Source organism: Atractosteus spatula, chromosome 3 (assembly GCF_055471065.1).
Source record: "Atractosteus spatula isolate fAtrSpa1 chromosome 3, fAtrSpa1.hap1, whole genome shotgun sequence".
Classification (NCBI taxonomy): Eukaryota; Metazoa; Chordata; class Actinopteri; order Semionotiformes; family Lepisosteidae; genus Atractosteus; species Atractosteus spatula.
The window spans coordinates 12,620,087-12,645,327 of record NC_142708.1 but is presented as its reverse complement, the minus strand read 5'-3'; the positions used below and the strand labels follow the sequence as shown (position 1 = coordinate 12,645,327).

At 38.8% G+C, this 25,241-nt stretch overlaps 1 protein-coding gene across 1 annotated transcript; it reads right to left on the bottom strand.

Moving 5' to 3' along the window:
- Nucleotides 1–508: 508 nt before the first annotated feature.
- On the bottom strand, nucleotides 509–25,196 carry snx30 (sorting nexin family member 30). Its single transcript, XM_088911851.1, has 9 exons — nucleotides 24,933–25,196; nucleotides 13,578–13,766; nucleotides 11,509–11,619; nucleotides 9,901–10,059; nucleotides 8,616–8,811; nucleotides 5,932–6,131; nucleotides 4,070–4,156; nucleotides 3,669–3,821; nucleotides 509–887 (listed from the first exon to the last, which is right to left on the bottom strand). The coding sequence occupies exons 1-9, from the start codon at nucleotides 25,068–25,070 to the stop codon at nucleotides 816–818; spliced, it is 1,305 nt and encodes a 434-aa protein (XP_088767977.1). The 5' UTR covers nucleotides 25,071–25,196; the 3' UTR covers nucleotides 509–815.
- Between the last annotated feature and the right edge of the window lie 45 nt (nucleotides 25,197–25,241).

The window sequence follows — 25,241 nt, the reverse complement described above, 5'->3', positions numbered from 1 at the left end:
ACTTATGCTTTAAGAAACAAAATAACTTTTTCAGTTCTTCACTGCTCCAGGCAAGCCCAGCAGACCAATGTCCAGTATGTTTTTGCTGGCACTATTGTTAAGCATTTTTAATGAGAACTCTGAGTATTCAAACAAAGGCCTTATTTCTTCAACATAATCAGGAGACTAAGTCCTCAGTGTCTTTGGCCAGAAGAGATGGCACATTTCTTAGGCTGACACAGAACACTAGACTAAAATGCGAAGTTGCACTTGAAAAATAGTAATCTTTTGCAATTAAAGGCCCTGCAGATTTGAGTAAAACAATTTGTGGCCTCTCAACTATTTGCTTTTAAAAATGATCAGTCCAGTAGCATACTAGTGTTATTGAATATCGAGAACTTTTTTTGTTGTTATAGTTTCATTTTCCTTTTCAATCCTTTGAATGACTGGATCCAAAACATCTACTCACCCAGAATTACCAGTCAGTGGATGGCTGGGTTAGTGAATAAACCCTGTGAGTGAGCTGAAGGACAGGGAAAAAGTTCCTTTATTACAAATAAGAGTAAGAAGAGTAAATCCACGTCACACGACCACATGGTAGGATGGCGGGCAGGTTGGGTTTAAGAAATATAAACACTTTCTTTTCAGAGAGAAAAAAAAAGTCTTGGAACAAGTCTCTGTAAAGTTCCCCTATCTTCACTCATGGATCTTCCACAAGAACACGTGACCAGAAAGAAACTAGTCAGTTCTGTGGGGCTCAGAGGCTGGGCCAAGAGACAGGGAAGGGGTAGACAGCAGCACCGGGGGGGGGTGTGTGTGGGGGGAGGGGGGCACAGTCAGTTCGTCTCTCCTTTGGCATCTTGTTTATCCTGTAGCAAAGGAACGATGGACTCCCAGGCTGCAAGGCACTACAAAGCAAAAAATAAAAGTGTTTGAGCCTAGCCCAAAACCTATGGAGAGTAATCCTTTTCAAGTGAATTGTCATATTTATAAAGCAGATTACGAACTTGCTACATCACCACATCGCCTCCTAATTTTTTTCATTGTAGGCATGAGACTACTGTAACTGGCAGATAGTGACTGTCATTGAACAGGACAACTTCTAAATAGGGAACTAATTTATTTTAAAAAGTAACCCAATACACCACCTCTCTAATTATCTACATCCATATAAATGTTCTAGTCATTTATAGTTTGCCTATCAACTAAAATTATGGTATTATTTCTTCATTGGAACATAAGAGTGGTTCTGTTTTCACATGCAGGCCTTAATACAGTTTTTATTGTAATGCTGTCAAAAGATAAAGAATGTTGGTTTCAACACTTGGAATCTCAATTCATTGTTTTTTTTGTCTATGGACAGTTTCCATTTAGAAAAAAAAACACTAGAGTTCTTTTTAGCTCCGTCAGCATTTTAAGAATAAGCTCTTCATATAACCTTTGGCAAAGAAAACATCTATTAGCTGCTTAAGAAATTCTACAGCAGTTTCCAGTTGTGAACGCATTTTTCCTACATGTGCCAATATACTGCAGCCTGTAACCATTTCACTAACAGGGCTGTCTTCAGACTGGAGAGGGTACAGTATTAACAGTATAAGCAGAGTGAGTCTTTATTGTAAATTCTAATAAGATAAGATCACTTTATTAGCCATATACAATTTGTTGCATTAGGAATTTATCTTTTTCGCATACCCCAACTTGCTCTCCATGAGACACACAGAGGGCAGGGTCAGCCATTGTACAGCGCCCCTGGAGCAGTTGGGGTTAAGGGCCTTGCTCAGGGGCCCAACGGATAAGAATTCCTCTGCCGGCTGCGGGATTTGAACCGGCAACCTTCCAGCCACAGGCGCAGATCCTGAGCCACAGAGCCACTCTGCCCAATATATTGTTACAGCCTTAGGTGACTTAGAAGTGTCTTAGATTTTAGATAACATTTGTGACACTGGGAAGAGTAAACATTTCTAACTTCAAAGCAGAGAAGGTGTTTGCTGAGGTCTGGGGTCCCTTGAGCAGAAATAATAGTAAAGTTTATCTTGGTATGCCTAGGCAAGTTGTGGATTAATGATTGCAAAGGAGCAGGGCAGAAAGACACAGTATAAGTTGACCTTAAAAAACAAGAGGAGGGAGGACCAGGAGGAAGAGGAGACCCAAGGAGAAGAGAGAGAAGTCCAGAGGAGTTGGGACGTGAAGCTTGTGCCAGGCGACAGCCCCCACTTCATGATCATCCAAACAAAACCTGACTGGAGCTATGTATTTGAACCTTGTTAGAGAGAGTGTGCTTTTCTGTGTCTTAGGGAACTTGGGTTTCCCGGGTAAAAGAGACCTCAGTTAGAAACGTCTTTCCCAATTAGGGTGCATTTTCTGGATATAGGCTCCCATTTATTTTGTGGCATCCAGGGTGCAGAGAGAGAGATTTAACTGCAGGTTACTTTGTATTTAGTTTGAAGGCAGCTCATCTCTTGTGTGGCCTCTGTAGGCATATTAAGAGTTTAGATCTTAGTAGCAGTCTGGGGTTTTCTGTTTGACCAGAAAGTTAGGCCTCTGAAACACCTTGTCTGTAAATACTGTATATAAGTAACATGTTTTGTTGTGTGTTGTGTCATTGTTTTAAAATATCTGTCCAGCCTCACTTGTAACAATATCATGTAAGTTGGTGCGTTGTATGTTTTGTGTCTTGTGTAGTTTATTGTAATAGATACTTGTTTTAGCCAAGTGTGCCTGATTATTACTTCTCTCAACAAAGCTGTTGAGAATTCATGTGCCTCTGATTATACAAGTCGCTTAGGTATAGAAATCACTTACAAGTCAGGGGTTATGAATAATTATTTCACCGATTGACTAAACCGCTTGGTCAATTCCTGATTTTGACCAGTTTCGTAACCCCCCATTTTACAATATTATATCATTTTGCCATTTCATGTCAACAGATTTAAAACCTACAACTGTTCTCCTGACATGTATTAAATGGTAAGAAGGAGTGCACAGAATGGCTCTGCTACATTTTTTGAGGGGAGAAGAGATAACATTTTTTAAATTACATACACATGCAATCTGAAGTCATTAATTGGGTGTTTACATATTGGGTCACAACCCAAAAGGAGAGAATGAACATATGTACTGTACATATGAACAGGCTCCTCCAAACGTTTTTTTAATTATTTTTTTAAATTATTTTTTTCCAAGAAAATTTTCTTGATGTTGCAATACAAATTCAAAAGACTTTCCAGTTTTATTTGAATCCTGCATTAAGCCATTTATTGATACGCTACAAATTCCACGGCAATTTATTCTCCAGCACTGACTGGAGGATAGATGCGTCCCCTACGGACATCACTGCAAGCCTGCAGGGGGCCTGGACAGTCGCAATTTTACCAGGGGCCAAGAGAGCCCTAAATGACCAAATCCCAATCTTCTCTCAGAGGCTGAGACAGAGCTAGTCACACGACCCAAACTTGAACTCATGGTGTCCATCTAGATCCCAGAGCTCAGCCTACACTCAGAACGAACCCCTCTACACGCTCAGCCACTGGGGAGATCTGGTGAGAACACTGCCTTGTGGCCTAAACAGCATTTTAAACCCAGGTCTTTGGTCCAGGGAGTCTCCACAAAGATCCGGAGACTATTCAAAATCCATATTAAAATTTCAAGGGCCATTTCCATGACGTCTATGCAGACCACTTGTCTCCCACCTTTTCGTAACACTGGATGTTTTTGTCAGCCATCCCTGTGAGCAGCTGCCTGAAATCCTGCCTCTTGTTGTTCTGCCAACGGTCCCAGTCCGCCTTCAGGTCGGCATTGAAGCACTCCACTCGGTCCTGGCATTTCTCAACGTCTGTAGGAACCTGAGGAAGACAGCAATCCAAACAGACAGTCAACCTGCTACTTTGATTGTCCTTAGAGAACTAGTTTCAAGATGGGTTAGTAGCATTTCTTTGTGTGCTGCTAAATCCTGTTTTGACATTGTTACATTTCCTGAGCATCACTTCCCCAGCAGTAAAAAGCAACCCCATTTAATATGGATTTTGCAATGTTGAATAATAAATTCAGCAAATCATGACAACCTGTGTAAATGTGAACTTGAGGCACTTACCCCTGTTCGCTCTTCTTTTCGGAATGCAACAGCCTCTAGCTTGGCCTCATATTCTGCCTGAACCTGATCCCTTTTCTTCAGAACGTTCTGAAAAATACCAAAGCAGGTTAGGGTACAGACGCATTTTAGCAATATGATAGTATATTAGGTGCAGAAGCTAGAATAACTTTTGATTTCTATGCTGCTCCTGTAGGCGAAACCTGGGATAGTTTGTAATCATGGCTATTCACCAGTTTAAAGCAAAGGACATTTCATCCAAAATGGAATTAAACCAGAAATTCAGCCCATTTCAGAATTCACCATTCGGAAATAACACACTGTACCAGGTACCTAATTGTTGGTTTTTGTGTTACACACTCTTCTTTCTTCCAACCAAGGGAAACCCACTATCAAATCAAAGTTTTCTAACTGGTCATTAGCAGATAGATCACACTTCTTAATTAAATCAGGCCATTGACGGCTCAGATTTAGTTAGGCTACATTTGTCTTTCGACCACTGTAAATGCGCTATAAGGGTAAAGCCATACAGCAATGATGCAGCATGAAAGTATAGAAGTAATATTTTTTCTAAATGGAACGGTGGAAAGTGAACATTTTCACTATTGAAAATTGCTATTTCACTATTGCTCCTTCCAAGCTATTTCGGTTAAATCTGTAAATGGAGAAAAACTCTGAAAAAAGATATATGGTTTTATTAACAATATCTGACCATAAGATCAGACATGATTCAGTAGGATGGAACTTGTCATTCAATCCTCAATGGGAAACCAAACAGCAGCCTTTTCAAGCAAACCAATCAGAACAGTTACTGATTTCAAATTGGAAACATCCTTCACTACGTCATCACATAAGAAAAAGGACGATGTTCATTAATAACTGCAGGTCTCTGACATTTAAGAAAATAAAAACAGTTTTACAAAAACTAAACCTGCTCCTCTTTTCTATTCTTCAAAATGAAAGTTTATTTTAGTTCTGGAAACTATTAACAAACCACAGATTATATAACTTTTTGTGTGTGTCCAAGTTAAATATCACCACAATTCCATCTGCTGATTTTACAAAATTAAAAGACATGCAGGGTTACTTAAAAAGGGTGAATAGAGTGAACTAATAAATACCTGTACAGGGAGACTTTAAATGTAAGACAGAATGGAGAATGGTAAGCAGAATTATTTGTGACTGAAGGTTTTCCTTTAGTGGAAACTTTTTGGAGCTTCTCTCAGTAGATGCCAATTGTCAAGAAGCCAGAAAGAATGGCTCATTGTATGGAAAAAGAATTATTCCAGGTTATTCAATTTTATATTTTTAGCCATTTACTGTCAAAACGCTACTAAGGAACACTTAAGATCATCAAATTAACCACACCCAGAATTAGAAACTGAGCTGCCGGAGCTAGAAACACTCTATAAGTGAGTCGCTTAAACCTCTGGTTACTGTTTGTTGTGTATTGCCATTCCAGATAGCCATTATGAAGCTAATGTCACTATATCATATATGTTACTTTATCACAACAAATGTTATATGTTTTATAATGTATAACATTAACTCAGATGGTACCTGCGGCTCAGAAAGGGAAAATACACAAAGTAATTCCCACATTTATCCCAGTTTTTAATACAGTATAACGTTCATTGTATGAGTGTATGCTCAGTATTTCCTGCTATAGCAAAGCAGCTGCTTCTGCTTGGAAGTTTTACATTTTCCCTAACGTTTACAGATAAAGCCCATTTACACTGCCAGGAAGTGAATATGATGGTCTTCTACTTTTACTGGACTTCCAAAAGGCGTCCAAACCCCCCCCCCCAAACTAAAAAGACTGCGAGGTGCCCATGCCGATTCACGAGAAAACTCAGCTGCCGTACCTTCATGGACTCGACATAGAGGACGTACTCGCGCAACACGGGCAGGAAGTCCTCGCTCATGTCCTCGGTGAGCTCCTCCAGGGCGGTGCAGCAGTTGGCCACGCAGCCTGACACCCCCTCCAGGGGCTCCTGCAGCTCAGTCTCTGCGGCGGCCCACGTAGAATACACTGGGCCGTACTCTCGCAGCTCCACCAGGTATTCTGGCAACGCAGAAAGGCGACGCAGCGATTCAACACACAAGCCCATAGCCTGTACACCACAGAACCCCCGGGAGCAGGCAGGATTGTCGCTTGTAGCACAAGCCTAGGCACAGCTTCACCCTACAGGTCCACAGTCTGTGTGAACGAGTACTCCACCGAACATTTTGCCACGTTTTCAAGAAGCGAATCTGTGGCCTTGGTAAAAGTTTCAGTCACTTGCATGACAGTCTGCAAATGGGCCTGCACAATGCACAATGCACAAGACAGCCTATCAGCCTGCCGTGTTTGAGCCAGCTTCATTTTCTGCTCTGCACTGTGGCAGACCTGTGCTATTTCTGTGCTGTGGCTGGTAATTATCATACAGAAGAACTTGGCAACTCAGCACACCCCTGCTGAATCCAGTATGGCTCATCTGTTTTGCCCCTATGGACAGCACACTGTTTTTGTCAAGGACAGAAGTGCCACACATTTTTTTGTTTCAGCAATACAACACTGAACTAGGTAAGAGTGAAGTCAAGACTATTTTTTTAAAAAAATATTGCACATATGCCTTTAATAACTTTGTCAAATAAAAACTGAAGCAATGGTAAATGTGCTTTTTAGGACTGCAGATTATGCTTTAGTTCTACGTAGGAGTAACATGTGCAAGCCATTTCTGAAGACAGAAAAGCAGTTTGAAGTTCTGGTTATTGACGGTGACTGTGGCATGTTGTGACCAACAGGTACTGTATATTCTTGTTTGCATGCTGTGGAAAACGTTTTGGCCTTGCAATCATACTGGGCGTGGCTACACGAGGGTTCATGTGCTGGTGCTGAAATTTATGTTTTAATAGTTTGTTAAAAGAAACTAACCCCAAATCATACAGTCTATACTACTTTGGATATGTGAGATTTAGAGTTGCAAATAATATTTAATTTTTATTCTTACACATAAAATTGTAAGGCATCACACACTTTAATTTAAGTCAGTACTTTGTGTAGCTTAGCTGATATATGGAATTTTGAAAAGTTTTTTTTCCTTTGTTATTTATTTTTGACTAAATTAACTACATTCAAATGCTTACCTCTGAAAGATTTGAGATTATTCTTGACTAAATTATTGAATAAAAAATTATTCTTCAGGCCAAATCCAAAAAGATTTATGATTTCCGTAACACAGAGCAGCCAAAACAAGTAATAATAACAGATAGGCATTTAGGAATGGTGGAAGAGCCCAGAATAAAGAGTGGTGATATTTGAATTCTACAATGGAGAGTGTAGAAAGCCAGAAAATGATTCATGAAAAAAACTAAATGCTTGGTTTCATTTTTCTGACTTGTTTAAATAAAAAAGAAAGAATAAAAAAATAAAAAAATAAAAGAGTTTAAATAAAAAAAGAAAGAATATATTCAATATAACCCGTAATTATTTTAACTGAAGTGTGAAACCTGGAGGAACAAAAAGTTTGTTTCAAGCAAATAATTCTACTGGAGAAACAGATCTGTTGTTTTTTTTAGTGCAATATGGACAAATAAAGCGGTTAGCAGTCTTCTGAAATCCAGCCACTGAGGCTGTGATTTGTAAGAGATTGGAACATTCAAGAATCAAAAGGAAAAATTCAATAAGCATGATAGTCAATTTTCATATATTCGCAAATCTAACTTCAGATCCATGAACCATTCGTATGTCTACTATTAATTATTCATAACCAAGCACCTCTTTTAATACACTAATTGAAATATATCACAGCATCTATAATTAACTATAAAAAGAATCTATCAACATGCAAAATGGAAATTAAACCTGTCAGACATCACACACAACTAATATGAACTTTAAGGTGCTCTGCAATATACATTTTATTAAGAAGACATTCTTAACACATGGATTTGGTTAATAATTTATCCAGCACAGAATTTTCAAAAATAAGAAGAAATCAATCATCCAATCCATCAATTTTCTAACTGCTTCTTCCAATTCAGGGTCAAGGGTGAGCTGGAGCCTATCCCAGCAAGCAATGGGTGCAAGGCAGGGTACACCCCAGACAGGACACCAGTCCATTACAGTACACACCTACACAAACACACACTCCCAACAGGGCCAATTTTCCCAGAAGCCAATTAACCTACCAGTGTATTCTTGAACTGTGGGGGGAAACTCAAGCAAACACAAGGTGATCAAACTGCACTCAGACAGCACTCCAGGTCTGGAATTGAACCCAGGGCCCTGGCACTGCGAGCCTGCAATGCTAACCAGTGCACCACTTTGCTGCCCTAGAAATAAAGCAATATCTGTGAAAAATATAATAAATCCAGAAGCAGAAACCTTTACTGACATCTTAACATTGTCAGTGAGCATTTAGTAAGCTATAGCAGCGAGCATGCATACTGTAGAGGTTTAAGATAATTCACAGAATTGCAATAGGTTCATAGCAATGCTTTACATCGTCAAGACAACTTTGTTTCACGCCACCAAACCCCAACAACCTCCATCTGAGAGCCCTACCTGATTGCTCTTTGATGATCCTCTGAGCTATTCTGTCAATGGTGCCCAGCTTCTGTGTGAACATGTCCAGGTAATCCCCCATCGCAGCAAACTCCAGGGGTCTCCCTCTCAGCTTGTAGCCCCCCGTGACGTACTTCACCGACTCGCCCATTTTCGTCAACAAGGCCATGCCCTGCTTCTTGTACGAATTGAGATCCTTGAGAAAAACAATATTATTATAAACAACAACAACAACAACAATTCCTTTATAATAATTTATATAGAACTCTTCATCCCAAGCACCTCCAAAGTGCTTTTACATATGGGAAGGCAGACCCACCTGGCAGCCCCACTAGAAAGAAAATCAAGTAGAAAAGTAAGACTCTGCTTCACCAGTTGAATGAGGGAGGACTGACAGCTCAAGCCCACAGTGGGTTTTAACACCCCTGTTCTTGCAGTCATGGGATCTTTAATGACCAGCTATTCAAGTCCCAAGTCTAACATCTAATCTAAAGGAAGGCACCTCCCCAAACACAGTGACCGCAGTCACCATACAAGACTTGTGGGAATGGTGGCACCCACTGGTCTACCAATTCCACTTACAGCAGTACCCTGGCTATCCCTGGGTGTCTTCCCTTCCAGTTCTAACTTCTAACTTTGTCGTCTAACTTCTGAGCTCTGACCGATCAGGCGGAAGGATCAGCAGCCATCAGAGGCACATGGTAATCCTCCCGACTGTGCGATTACTATGTTAACCATTACTGATACTTTCTCCAAATGTTCTCCCGTCGGGGGACAGTGGTTGTGAAAAGGGGAGAATGATATGATTCTGTGTACAGTACTGGGTTATAATGGTAGATCAACATTCTTCTTTATATCCAGTAATGCTCATGCTCATTAGTAGACTACTATCTATTCCAACACTGGATTAAAGAAATATTAATCTTCAACTTTCTAAAGCAAATGTTGAAGATTTCTATACAAATACCATATCTAGATCTTGTATTCTTTATTACCAATGTTTCCTACCTATTGTCCCGTTACACTGTTATCTATATTGGAGTTGGACCTGACAGTATTGCTATCTTTTTTGTTATGAATACTGTGTGCTCTTTCTGGTAAATACTTTTCCCATTAAAAAACTAATTATAGAGTAAAGCAGTCTTATTCTACTTCTCTTTATTGATAATCTACAATTACTTAAATATTGCTTTACAGAACTATAATCAATCAAATCTCCTCATCCAAAGTGATGCACACATTTTAAAAGAGATCTTTTAAGTTAACCAGCTGTACTGCCACTTACCTTTGCTGACAGAAACACATTGAAGTGTTCATTAAAGGACAGGACAGGATGATCTGCTATCCTCCTCAGAAATTTGTCAAGGGCCCTCCGTCTTGTTTCCACAAACTCTTCTGAAAACCTGTCCACAACTCCTTTCATCACAAACTTCTCAGGGAGAGGCTAAGAAGGCAGAAATGTTCAAGTTCAAGTTCAAATGGGACAGGAGTGACAAAGTGAAAGAATCAAAAGGCAAAGGCAAAGACCTAAACGCTCTATTAATATTTTTTAGAGCAAACAAAAAGAGCATAGAAAAAAACTAATTAGTTCAGCCTTGTCCATCCATCCACTTTCTAACCACTTTATCTAATACAGAGTCTATCCTGGCAATCAATGGGCACAGAGCAGGACACACCCTGATCAGTCCATCACAAGGCCCACACACACACGGACACAAATAGGCACACACTCACACTAAGGGCCAATTAACACATCAGTTTGTTTTTGGACTCTGGGAAGAAACCGGAGCACCTGAAGGAAACCCATGCTAACACAAGGAGGACATACAAATTGTACACGGACAGCACCCCAGGTCCAGTAGTCAACTCTAGACCCCAGTACTGACCACTGTGCCACTGTGCCAGCCATTCAGCCTTGTGATGTAGGCCAATCCAGACACCGTTAACAAGTGCAAATGGACTGCCCTTACCTACTTAACTCATATATTTTGTTTAAATGTTCCAAAGAGGGAGGCACGGTAGCACAGTAGTTAGCATAGCTGCGTTGGAGCGCTGGAGACCAGGGTTCAACATTACAAACATTCCTTTGTGATGTTGATAGACTGTCAGAGACGTACTGTAGCATACGGTTAATGTCTACTAAGCCAGATCAGTAATAACTATCAATTCAGTATGATTACAGCAGAACAGGAAAAATATAATTAAACCACAGAAGCTTTGTTTGGACTTTCAGCCTTCTTTTCCCTTATCTTCATAATTTGCATCCTTAGATGCAAAAAGCACTAGTTACTGAAAAGACTGAAGTATTCCTGAATTTTGTTGTAGGTACTTGACTCACGGGAATTTATTCCAATACAGAAAAATGCCAGTAAGCACGCTACAGCATTGGTTGCCTTTCTTCTGAAATTTAAAGCAGGTCTTACATTCTAACCCTGTATCAAACAGCAAAACTCATCTGTCTCATTCTCTAAATTTACAAATAAATGATTGGTGCATACTGCAAATTTTCAACCTTTCCATACCGTCCTAGGTAGTGAGCCCACTGAAATTTTAATGTCAGCTTATTTTTTTTGCTCCGTTACACGCAGGCGTGCTTTTTTCTACTTTACAGACACCTATGGAGGTGCTCAAAAGGGAAATCCAACAAATACAAATCCAGGAAATAAAAAAAAAAGTGAGACTCAGACACAAAGTTCATCCTACTTCTTTTAACACTTTTTAATTTGAGAAAATATGAAGAGAGGAGCACTTGAGTCATCCTCAGGGGTGCACACTGTAAATTACGCCATTGACTACAGTGAATTGGAACTTGTTGCTATCTGCTGCGAATACTGCCCAGCGACAACAGAAGAAGAGCACCGTCACTGGAATCAGCTATGTTTCTACTACCTACAGGAATAAGATGCGTTGGCTGACTCTCTTCCAGCTTGTTTCTGAGCCAGTCGAAGTCTTGATACCTTCGGCGCACCGAATACTCTGGCAAGTCAAACTCTGTCCTGGTGGTCTAGACACAAAAGCAAAGAAGACCTATACAGTATATATACATAATATATAACACTATAGATATAGTAAGAGCATAGGTAGTTCAAATAATATGGCAGCCTTGTCTGAAACACAACACCAGTTGTGGTCAGATTAGAATTTAAAAACCAGGAAGCAGAGAAGTAACTTTGGATCATGTGTGGTACTTCTCCATTTCTGTGTACTTCTCACAGTTTGTGTTGGTGGCCCGTGCTCCGATTTAAGAAAAACTTTCCCCTCTCATACAAATGATACTGTCATTGCAGAGTCTCTTAACACAATAGTTAAAACAGCTGCATGGAGTATGGGCATAAATATATTTGTTCATATCACAATGAATTTCAAATCAAGCATAAAATATTACTCCCATTTTTTTCCAGCGCAGTGAGTGGCAAACAACCTGCACAGAAACACAATACAATACAAATCTGGTTATGATATGTTTTAGAAATCTCAAATTTTACATGTCTAAATATGAAGATGTTTAGGTGAAATCAACAGTATCATATGCAGTAATTACTGCATGTCCAGATTATTCAAAAAGTATATGAAAAGGTTTGCCCACAATATTCAGTTTCTAAGGACATCTTTGTTTTATCAGTTTTATTACTTAGGAAGTATTAAATATCATATTTAGATTATTTAAAGTGTAACAGAACCAAAGATTTTATTTAAATAATCCACCATAAAGAATGATGATTAATCAGGAAACTGCTGTTTGGAAATAAATCACAAGTTTGCCCATGACTGCAATTTTACTTGAAGAGACCATGATGAATCGTTAATCAAGAGGGAACAAGGCTGTTGCCGAGATACCGTTTGAATAAGACTGGGAGCTCAGCTCATCCTGAGTCATACGTTTTATATATTATACCCAGAATTCTGTTCTGCTGGTTCTAATGCAAATACACATCCCAGTTTCAGAGAGTCCTTTCAGCACTTTGCAGGTAGCTAGATCCCAAAACCTAAATTTGATGCACTCTTTTGTCAAGACAGTATTAGAGTCTATGTTTACCAAAATCTGCTCAGCTGTGCAAATGCTGGAAATATTTTTTCTTTTTTCAGCTTCTTCAATACTAACAAATTGAGCATTGCACACTGCAAAGGGAAGTGCTTGTTGGAAATTGGCTGCAATGAAATAAGTCACTTGGATAACCGTGCAATCCAAATCCATAATGAAGTATCCATCATGCACTTCATTCCTCAACTTTGTATCTCACACAAAACATCAGGATGGGGTTCATTTAGGATTTTCCACACAGAGAAACCTCTGAAGTCTTAGAGGCGACTCAGACCACATTAATGAAGGTAATTCCTTCCTACAACCTCTTATACCTTACGACCCAATTTATACTTCCACAATACCCAATACCATTAGGCTGCTTGACATTCCAGAAAGGTGACAGCAAATCCTCCAGTATTCTACTTGCAGTTCTAATTAATATCACAGGGCACTGCTGTTCACACATTGGAGCTCCCTTTTAATCTTTGTCTGCTTCCACACTGTTAAGAGATTTCACAGGTTCAGATTTATCAGATATTTTTCTCCTTGTAAAGAAAGATATTTTAATTCTATACAGTAACACAAGTGACTCAGCTAACATTCAAGAAACTCAGTTCATCTTTGCATCAGACTGTTTACCTCCATTCTATTCAGTATATTAATACAGAAAAGTAGAGAATACCATCACATGAAGTTAATGCTACACTTCATAAACTTGTAATTAGGCTCTCTAGTCCACGGAGCCCTCTACTATTGATAAAAGTCTGTCATGCAACATGGTGGTGCTGACCCTGGTGATCATATTTACCCTAAACTACAGAATATCTAAGGAGGCTTTAACATTTCCCAGAAACAGCACAGCACATTAATAATTGACAGAACACCAATTTAATCAACTTCTGTACCATTTAATCTCAAATGTCACCCAGTTTCCTCACCTTAGTGGTGACTCTGTAGGTAATATACGTCTCCATGGTAGAGACATGCTTTTTTGGATCGTCAACAGCGACAAAGAGGTCCCTGGTCTCTCCATCCAAGTCATCGTCAAGCTGTAGTCTGTTAAGTAAAGAGGACGATGATGCTGGGCTGGATGTATCTACTGGTGTGCCGTTGGGTAAACTCAAATCCTGAGCAAGAAAGAAAGATAAATTTATTTCCTGAGCTTTTTTCTTCAGAGGATAGCAATCTGAAGTCATACAAATAAACACACTGATCGAGAATCATGCCAGTGTCAATAATAATAATGCCACTCAATCATCACAAGCAATGATCCCCAAAAGAATAAGTTCCTTTAACAAGAGTACAAACCTATGTAAACAAATATTTTAAATGCAGTGTTCATTATCTCCCATAATGGAATTACCTGGAAATTGTATTTACATTACAATTCAGATCACGATTCGTATTACAAAGAGACATTCCATTTCTTCTTTGCCCAGAGGGCAAAGGGAAAAAATACCGTCCTGAGCCATCTCACTAATTGAAGGAAGACAACAAAAACAAGGAAACCGAGGCTTTCAGTCGATCAACTGCTGCCATCTGCAAAAAGAGCAGACCCCCTGTTATGTTCTGCAGCGCAGTGAGACTGGATCAAGGATATCATAGCGATAAGCCCTTGGCTACACTGCTTTGCATTTCTGAAGAGTTTTTGGAAGGAAGCTATCTTACAAACAGATTAGCAGTCTGACTCTACTGATAGAAGGATGACCAAAGAATTTAAGGTAGGGGTGTTGTAATTTCTGTTTTGGAATTTTTATTGCACTATAAATAAAAAAACACTTTTTACCTTTTTTTTTTCCATGACCTACATATTTAAAGATATCCGTTATGTCACCCTGCCCCTGGGTATGCCATAGTATGTAACAAGTGGCCTCCAAATAATTGAAAGGCAAAGAATGTGACCTTCCTACGCTACCACAAGGGGACGCATTGGCAATGGCATCATACTTGACACACAACAACAAACTGGTGGCTTGGCATTTGGAAAGCATTGGAAAAGGACGTACTGTACTTTTTTACATGAAAGCATTATTTCCCCAAGTATTTAAGATGGCTTTTGGCTGCACTTTGTAATATCACACAGTGCCTCAGTGATAGCTTGCACCCCAGCAAATTGATGCACTTCATTAACACAGGACAGCTGCAACAAAACCCCTTCACCTAAGTGACACAGTCTTGCACACAACATGACCTGACCTAATTAAACTGCCACCGTGGTTATACTGCCATGCATCCACAGCCAAAAATAAAAACATACAAGCAGCTATTTTTTTTTTTTACAACCACTTCATCGAAACCATTCAATAAATCCTTTGTTACAGGGTTAAGCTCTCATGAGAAACCCCTGACTCCCCTGGCATGCAGTCCACAAGAGGAGAACCCATTCCTGCAGCAGGCTGAGACAGAATGAGTAGTGATCCGGGCGAAGAAGAGCTCTGGAAGCTCCAAAGCAACTGGGACGTGCAGAATTCAATGCACTGCCAGAGCTCTCCCTACCTATTGTTTATGTGCTTTTTGGCTCAGGCCACTAATCAGTGCAAAAAGGCAAAGAAATATGTCAACGACTCACATCAGTGTCAACCGGCAAAGCCCAGAGTTATTCCTGAGAAGAGCTTGGCATAAATAGCTATGCTGACCATCTGTACAGTATCATAAACTCTTGAAAAACAGTAAGCAGCTTTCAAGGTAATACTGCTTCTCCACATTTTTCAGGACTAATGTGGGTTAATCACAATTCCAAAAAAAGATGGATCCCATAATCAGTTATTTTACTAAACATTCCCTCATTGCATTTTGTTGCTACAGCACCTAGATCTGGAGAATAGTTTTAGACTACAGAGCCCTGCAAAATTTCAGTTCTAGGAGAGTTTTCCAGTTTATCCTCAATCCCTGCGATACAATCGGCCAGTCTTCTTCATAAATATCTGCATCAGTGCACAGACAATGCTGAGTTTCAGTCTGCTCTGCTTACGTCTGTTTATTTCTGTGTGGCACACATGTTTAATAGTGCAATAATGGCAGCTTTTCACCGATGGATCATGGTCTCACATTCGCAACTTCACCTTAGCAGATCCTAAGGACTTCATTACCAAAGCAAGTCCTCACTGGCTGTGTGGACATACTGCGTTTGTTAGTTCTCTCATATCTGGATAGATGGCGTTTTACCAGGACCTGCAGTAAATGTGTTGTGCTTCCACAATAACTCAAATTCTAGTAGTTGTGTTTAATTGCTTTTTTCCTACTGCTGGGAAAAAAAAGAACATAATGGTAAGAAAACACTCTAGTGTGTGCTTGTGGGAGTGGTTAAACTCATTCCATGAATTTCAGTTGTGATTTTTAGCACTGCTAGCACTGTCTCTCCATTATCATAAATCAATTTAATGATATCAACAGTACTTACATAAATCAACTAATCTAATGATCAATATATTGTCATGGCATGTGATTTGCTGTGCCTTAGAAGCAATATTCAAAATTAAATATAAACCAAAAGAAAATCTATAAAATGTGACCAAATTCGGATGCTCCCTATTGAGACCTAGCAATTTTTCCAATCAAAGCAAAAGCACAAATGTAACTAACACTTTAAAAGTAGAATTCATACGTGATGTCTAAAATTATCCATCATTGTTTCTACTTATGCTAACTAATGAAGAAAAAAAAAAAATTTCCTACATGACATATCAAAGCTGGTAGCAGGGAAGCACAAGAGGACAAAAGATTCTTTTTAAAAAAAAAACAGACAACATAACCTTTTTAAGGAAGCCACACCATGAAAATATCATTTTATCTTCAAAACAGCAGTTTCTGGTTCTCTTTATTTCATTGTTTCCTTTAAGAAACTTTTTTCTTGACTCATCAGTTAGCTGAGACAGACATTATTTGCTTTTTTTTTTAGTTTACTTGCAGTTTAACATTTTCCTAATCATCTACAACCAAATAAGTATGATGCCTTCCGACAATTTCCACTCCATTAATGATTATGGATGAAACCAAAAAGAATGACATTGTAAGCAGATATAAAACACAATATAAAAATACTTTAAGAAGGAAGAATATTTTTAACATAAGATACAAAATCTTTTAAACAGCAAATTAAATCTGTTGTTCTAACATTTTCAACAATAGTCAAAATATATTTATATTTTTGTCTTTGAATACACAGAATATGTACAGTAACAGCCTAAAATACAAAAAAAGAACTTTCCCGTTTCTCATGTGTGAAGAAGAATTACTTCTGTGCTGAGGGAGAAGAAGACTTAACACTAAAACTCTTCACTTAGGATTTAAAATTGATCATGATAAAAAGTAATAAAAACTACCATACCACAGACACAAGATCCTTCTGTACTGCTTCTGTGAACTTAACTTACCATGTTGAATCCCGGCTCCCACCCATGACCCTGCATTGGATGAAGTAGTTAGAGAAAGGATGGATGGAACTAAGAAGGTATCTAATCCGAAGCTAGTCTTCAATACCTGAGAAGGAAGCATTCTTAAATCTACAAATTAGGAGAAAAATCAAATCTTCTATGAGGAGAAAAAAGTCACACTAGTAACCAGAGAACTAGTATAATAAAGGGTTATTCACATTATACTGTAGCTCTCTGTGCTGTTTTTATATCTCTCAAGAAAAGAGACTGAACATTACTTTTTCCCACAAGTATATGCACTGGGAAAAAAAACGTTTTTGCTATAAAATAAAAATCAACTGAGCTTGATACCTGGACAAACAATTCCATGATAAATCAGTCCTCATTTTGGAAACTGCTTTGATAGACCTGAAAGTGTAGATCGATCTACTTGATGTTTACGGTGAAGAAGAAAGCAGAAGCAAAGAACACTATATCAAGACTGTTACTCCAGACATGATTCATGAACCCCTCCTTAATTAATTCCAAAAACAACAAACCCATCAATTAGCTTGGTAATCCCCCCAAAATAAATGTTTTAAATCTGAAGTCAAACTCTAGGAGCACTGTACCCCACCCACCATCCCCTGAGCAGCACTACAGACACAGAAGTAGATGAGCACGTGATCAAAGGTGAAAAACAAAATTAAGAATCCTTATTCGTGTGATTCTGTCCCTCACCACAGATTCCAACAGTAGAAGTTTACACACTGCTTTCAAAACAAACATTTCTATGGCAACAGCCCTTTTTCGGGAAATGGAAACTGGGAAAAGGTCCTGGATTCTTACATCGTCTTTTTGTGTATTTAATATGTTCTAATGCGGCAGCTCATGTGAAAAAGCACCACTTCAGTCTTGGCCACTGTAAAAATGGAAACGTCAGTTTCCAAGTGGCTCAATCAGGCAGGTTCAGCTAAACAACCAAATGCTGCTGCTGAACTGACAGGATCCAACCTCATTCAGTTGTTCACAGATCTCACAGACAGGGCTTAAACCCAGTTAGGCTTCCATGATTGGACAAGTGAAGTCAGCCAAAGGTTCTTCTGTCACCCTTGGTAGACCAGCTCCTGAGATTTGCAAAGCAGAACTGTGCTACATTCACTGGGTGAACTAAACACCATTGTTTTAGCTCAAGGTTGCTTTGTGGAAAAAAAACAACCACTCTTGGTCTCACAGGATTTGTTGTAAAAGGGTCAAATAAGTGCTCATTCTTTACAGGATGAAAACAGATGTGTTTTAGCCTTCTGTAGATATTTATCATTGCCTGACAAAATCGTGTCAGTCCTTCTTTTTCATTAAAACTTCAATGTCCACAAAGTGGTATTCTAAATGGATTTTTGACAGAAGTTATGATAGTTCTGATTATGTTTGAGAATAATAAGAACCTTGTCTTTATTGCACCTTTCATAACGCACCATCTCAAGATGTGTAATGTCTCACGGATAAAGATAAAATGTAGCTTTTAAACTCCTGGAAGTGTTTTTTTTATTGTGTTAAATGGAGGAACTCTTGGTGAAACTGCAGTGCTAAAAAATGCACTGAGCTACACAGAACTGCATGAAGCATTTTTAGAGGCATGTCTGTTCAATAAAAAAAAAAGATATCACTCTTCATTCACTCAAGGGGAAAAACTACCTTAAACAGATGGCGTGGTGTACTTGGTATATCCTGAATAACAGTAACAAAGCCTGCAATGTTCAAAAAAAAATAATTTCATAAGTATCTTCAATAGGCATTTTGCCATTGTCTGGCAAAAAAGAAACTAAATTAATGGTTTATGAATTGATATATGTCTAAAAGTCTATCTTCTCATCTTTCAAGCATGTTTCTATGTCTAAAAAAGATTTTTCTTCACCAATCAAAATGAAAGGAACCATTATCTACTCTACCTTGCAAGGTAACTATGTTTCAAAGAGGAAAAAGAATAACAAAAAGATGCCATCTGCTGGCACTCAAACCAAGAAAGGCAGGTTTTATTTGCTAAACTGTGTTTATATACCAGTAATCGTGTAAATAAGAAATGAATGGAAGCAACTTGTGAGGGTCTTTTTCTTATTGCTATCGAACACCAGGCTAAATTTGCTAGCACATAAACACAACTTTCCTTATGTAAACAAACCATCATTTTTTAAACTACCCACAGGGTAAATTTGCACTCCCAAACACCCGTGTGAGATTTAACTTTATATCAGGGGATCTCAGTAGTGTCTAATTTGTTTTCAGCAGTTAAATGCTTATGTAGTCCTTGAACTTTCTGAGAAGCAATAATTTGTTAGTAAATTCATGAAAACAATTCATGAGATTATTCCCATTCCAGGTGTATTATGTGCCACTATTTCTCAATGACGGTACAGTGGAGCCACAGATGTGCTCCAAATAAGGACAACCATCCTGAAGGTTTTATAGATCTGTTTGCATGATCTACTGCTAAAGATTTGGTAACTATGTGCAATTATTTAAGAATAATAGAAAACTAAGATGGATATCAGTAGTAAACATCCAATGGTGAAATTGTGTGCAATAATTACATTAAACATTTTTCTTCATTCTCTCATCCGGATGTTTCTGGAGCTATAAAAAACATTTAAAACATCCTTAAGCAACCCAACAGCAGGATACTACTATAAGGCAACAATTACAAGTATGAAAAAAGAAAGGTTAAACAACAAAAGGCAAACAATGTGGTACCAAGGAATGAAAAAAATCCCAAGCAGGTGCAATCCAGAAAAGTACGATTCACACCCACATACTGGGTCTTGCTCAAGTGCATAACACAAAAAAGCACTGTATATAATAAGCTCTGAAGTCACATAGAGCACTATAATGTCACTTACACAACAAAGCACTATTATCATTTACAAAGGGAGTGGGAGGTAACAGAGCTAGCTTCCAAACAGCAGCATGAATAGCATTAGTTTGCAAACCGACGCACACTCACAGTGCATAACTTTACGAGATTCCTTTTCCACGTTGTTTACACACCAAGAAGCCTCTCGTGAGTCACCGGGCTAAAGCATCCCTGCTGGACTTCCCCCAAAGTGTGCTCACACTAATGGGCCTCAATGCTACACCGCCGTCAGCTTTACATGTTTGCAAACTTTAGGACAGCCCCGAAAAGAATGAATCAAAATTGAAACAGTGGGATTTTTCACTGCGTGAACATGGGAATATAAGGTTTACAAAGGAGAAGGCCGTTCGGCCCATGAGGATAGAATTTCCATCATTTCAGCTGGCCACAGTGCAAAAAACAGCTGTTACAACCAGTGGCAACTGGACACCACTGCTGGCATGTTGCTTGCACAAATCAGCTTTTTTTTAAAAAGAATAAAGATATAAATTTCTCTACACGGATATGCATTTCAGAACCCTTACAACTTCTCTTTATTTTGTACTGGGTTGCGATACGTTATCTGTGTTTTAAGGATGTATCAGCAATCCAACTAATTTTGCAATTGTTTTGCAAGAATGTCAAAGGGGGCGGATGGAGAATTCTTGCTAGTAGCCCTGCTTCACTCACCCACACAGGCTTCTGGTATTGCACACCTCAAAGGTTATCAAGCATGGTAGCCTTCTTCTGTGCTGGAATTACATTGTAATACTGCACCACAGAGAACATGACACTTTGTAAAAGAAAAATAACCAGATCGGATTAATTTGGATTGCAGCCATGTGGCCAGGTGGGCATCCAGGTTGTAACAGCGTTACATAGCAGTAATCCCTCATCTGCTTGAGGAAAAAGCCTAAAGCCACCATTATTTGGAACTGCCATCTCTCTCATGAATAGGGCCTTTCTTATGGCATTTTGTTAAGAGGCAGGCCCCGATTGTCACTAAAACAAGAAAACGTCTTTGTAACAGCAAAAGACATATTTAATGGCTTGGCTGAGGACATAATAGCTTCTAAAGGATTATTGGAAACGCTCTCTGAACTGGAACAAAATTTCCTGTGATGCACATACTGTAAGAGGCATAGATCGAGTCCAGCTGATGGACACACTGATAAAGCACTTGATAGATGAAGCAGCTAATGCAAGTACAACAAGCAGAATCACTTACAATGGATCACAAGGACTGTGAAATATGTTATGCAGGTCCCATAATGCTAATTCCAGTTCCACAAAATCTGTTCAGCCAATTAACCAAACTAAATAGGTATCACTCTGTGACATTGCAATCATAGTACTTTGAAACAGAGATGCTACTTAAACTAGGATAGCCACCTGACAGCCATTTTGTTCTTTAGGAAGATGCGCATCCTGTCCTGCCAACCTAGGTGATTTCCAGACCACCATACATTTCTCAAATTCCAAACTACTGCTGTATCAGAATGTCTACAATGATTTAACTTAATGTCGACCTCTTTCATCACACCGAAATCTGCTTCAAACCTGCACTTCACATGATGCTATAACACTTTCTACACCCACAATGGGTTGCCACCTGCATAGCAAATCTCACCCTATATTGTCAGCTGCTGCCCTTCTTCAAAAGGCCAATTTGATTTGACAAATAAGGTACACATTAGGTAATAATCATTCTTAATTACTCTTAGATCAGCACACCTTTAAACTGCTTGCTGTTTTCTAGTTAGGCCATTTCAATTATGTTTTGCCAAATAATGCAACTGTGACACTTACTTCACATTAGAAAAAGAATACTGTCTGATTTTGAGCAGACTGGTAAAAGGGCGATACATTTTTGTTAGTTTTAAAATATTTAACTGATCAGAGTTTAAAGAATACATTGTTCTCTCGACAAACTCTCCATCCTACCAAGTATTATAGAATCTAATCTGTATCCAGAATGCAGCACTGCTCACACTAGTCACTACTGAATTGCCTGAGACTTGATTTCTTCAGAATATATTAATGGATCCTTCAGTACACATGGAAGCACTAATCATGAGGACACTCTACCAGGACCCAAAAGCTATGAACCATGCAATGTGAAGAAAGGAAGCTGTTATTGTAGGTGGTAAAAACTGTAGAAGAATAAGGGGTCCTTAAACCCTTTATTCCTCAGGCAGAAGTCACAGAGCTAGGGTGAAGTCTCAGTTTGGCACTGAAAACTGAGAGGACTAACCCAGCAAAACCACATCTGATGTTAAAGGACAAAAAACAAAACAAAGCACAAAGCACAAGTCTTATTTACTTCAAAACTGTGAAACTTTCCCCTAAGCTATTTTTCCACAAAGCACCCCAGGAGCAGTTTGATTAATAATGGCTTTTTTTTTTTTACCAGTTCCATCCTACACTCCTTTTCTTTAAACACATACAACAGTGGAAAACACTTCTTCACATCTTCCCTATTCATGCAAACTTAAATACAACCGACAGATGTATCCTGTAGACAGTGCAATGCTAAAACCACTGTCATTCTGTTTTAGATATCTCTTTACAAGGTGATATTCCCATTTTTCTCACACCTTTCTCGATACACAGATTCTTTGTTTGTAACAATGTACTTTTTACCAGTTTCAGTAATTAGGCTCCTTTTAACCGATGTAAGAATGTGCATATCCTAACGACATAAAAACAAAGGTGATTTTAGATTAGGATACAACAAGTAAAGCACAACTTTGACTCTCCATTTTAAGCTTCTCGAGATTCTTGATTGCAGAGAAACTGATCATTGTTTTTAAGGAACATTTCACAACAGAAAATCAAAGCTCCATTGTCTTTGGAAAGTATTCACCCCACTGAACAACTGCAAACGTTGTCCTACAATCCCAATTTTAATGCATTGAATTTTTTGGCTACTCAAGGACATTCATCTTATTCAAAAGCCACGCCAGTGTCAATTTGGCTGTATGAGTGGGGTTGTCCTTCTGGAATGAGACTCTTTGCTCCAGTCGAAGGTCTGTTGCTGACTAAAGCAGGTTTTTCTCAAGGATCTGCCTGTATTTGGCTCCATTTACCATTTTAAGCTTTTTTAATTTAATAGATTTTTTCTTAACAAAAGGTTACAGAAAAAGGATAAAAGAGCCCTATTGCAGTTACCTGTATGCCACACTTAACTGAATACACATAACATATAAGTATAAAACAGAGAAAAACAAAAGTATGTAATTTCAGTAATCTGAGATCCAGACGTATAATAACCTGCATATTATGTTGGCTGATGGTACATTTGAAATGCGACAATGAATGCTTTATACTGATATACTTTTGTGAGAGACAACTTCATGGTACATGGCATATGCTTTCACTTTCAAATGCAACTCATTGTGAAGTCAAGAGTCACAGATAAGACTCAAATGCTTTCCGTGCATGAAACACAGCAGTACAAGATGAACAGTTCTGAAGTCCCATCTTTACCACTTTGACACAGATCTGCTCATGCAAAAATCACCCACCAAAGGCCTTTTCATAAGAATGTTCCTAAGTGGAAATCAATAAATACCCCAGCTAATTCCAAGTAGTGCTGAAAACTACTAAGATTTTTTTTTTTAGAATTTTAATTAAATCTGGAAGACAAATATATCTCAGGGGATTTACAAGGGACTTACCTTTATTTAACAGTAATGTTTCAAAACTTAATAAGAGAAAAGGTTCTCTGTCAAATATCAATTTTAAAGAAACTAAAAAAAACAACTTGTCTAAGACTCAGCTTTTCGTTACCACTAAAATAGCATTGTGTTGTTGGTATTGTTTAATTTTTTCTACATATTTAATTTCTTCAATAATTATTAAATCTTTTTGCCTGACTAAGAAAAATGCTTGTGTCCACCATAGCACTAAGTACCATTCCGTGACCGCAAAACTGGGTCCGTTCAAATAAAAAAAAACAACAATGGTGCTTTAGCGTGTTCTTGCATTCCTTTTTGGCAGGAAGAATAAACACACTCCCTGAACAAAACTGCAAGTGCAATGAACAGGAGGCAAGGTTTGACAAAACGTAAAATGTTGCAAGACACCGATGACAGTATCCAAAAGCACTAATCAGATTACATAAACTGGGGACAGACCATCCTGATGGAATAGGAATTCCTTGCACTTTTGTTTAACCTACAATTCAGACTACTGCACGTTTGTTCGGATTGCAGGACCACTGTGGCAGATCTTATATGGGACAGTGCGCAGTGCACAGAGTTATCAACCAAAGACAGACTGATGGTCTGCAATAAGTGTCCGCTATTGCAGGACGGACACTTGTCACGTGATCATATCATCTCTCAGCCTCCCCCGATAATGTTTGAACACGCACTGTTGCTAAATCGGGGGCTGTCACACTAACCCTATAGACTTGTGGGTTATGGTAATCAGTTCAGGCAAAACTCACACGCCCTAAGCCTCAAAGGACGTGCGTATCAAATCAATGATGCCAAAACTAAATCTGATTCATGTGTTTCTGTTTTATAATAAAGTATCGCCTCCTAAATAATGGAATAAGTAAAGGAAATTATTCATTAAAAAAAAAAACCTCAGATACCAAAGATCCTTACGGATGCAGAGTCCAATACAAACAGTAAAACAGTTTTCCGTGTTCACCTGATGAACACTTGAGTCAGTTAATACATTCGAATTATAAGTTTTCCACGATATTATTGACATACTCATTCATTTCTGGGAGCTATGCTAACAGTTTTCATGAGCGCTTTTCAGCAGAGCACTCCGGCTCGATCCAGCAATCCGTCATGCTTGGCTTTCTACTAGATAAGATGTGCAGATACTGTAACTAGGTAACCGCACATAATAAAGTATAAGGTGCAATAGCAACAGTAGCTATTCTGCATCCACTAAAATTACTGCGTCCAAACGCCGTAGGTACAGAGTTAAATACTATCAGTAAGTTGTCAATGCTGGGTTTTCTTCCCGAGAATAGCTTTGTTAACGTATGGAGTCCTTCTTTTTACTCCCCAAGCAAAAGGATAACTACTTACCTTTTCTCCGATGCTACTGGTGTTCGGTAGATCTGGACTGGGTGTGAGAATTGTATCCTCCGACGAGAGAGGATGGCTGATATCATGAATGGATTTCTGCCCCGAAGACGGTAGCGATTTAGGGGTGCCAGCACTCATTGTGCAAGCGGATTTTCGGCAGATGTTCAGATCCTTCTCTGGTGGTAGTTTTTTTTTTGTGTGTGTGATTATTCCAGTACAACCGCACAATCCCTCAACCTCTAAGAGTCTGTCAGCTGACTCGCAGTGCGCAATTCAGGAAGTACAAGCGCTCATATACAGGAAACACCA

What these genes read in the sequence shown, in the direction of transcription:
- snx30 (XM_088911851.1), bottom strand. Translation starts at nt 25,070, where the DNA reads ATGAGTGCTGGCACCCCTAAATCGCTACCGTCTTCGGGGCAGAAATCC. An exon ending in CCAGTAGCATCGGAGAAAAG is followed by an intron (nt 13,767 to 24,932) that starts GTAAGTAGTTAT and finishes TTTCTTGCTCAG; the next exon opens with GATTTGAGTTTACCCAACGG. An exon ending in TCTATGTCGAGTCCATGAAG is followed by an intron (nt 4,157 to 5,931) that starts GTACGGCAGCTG and finishes GGTATTTTTCAG; the next exon opens with AACGTTCTGAAGAAAAGGGA.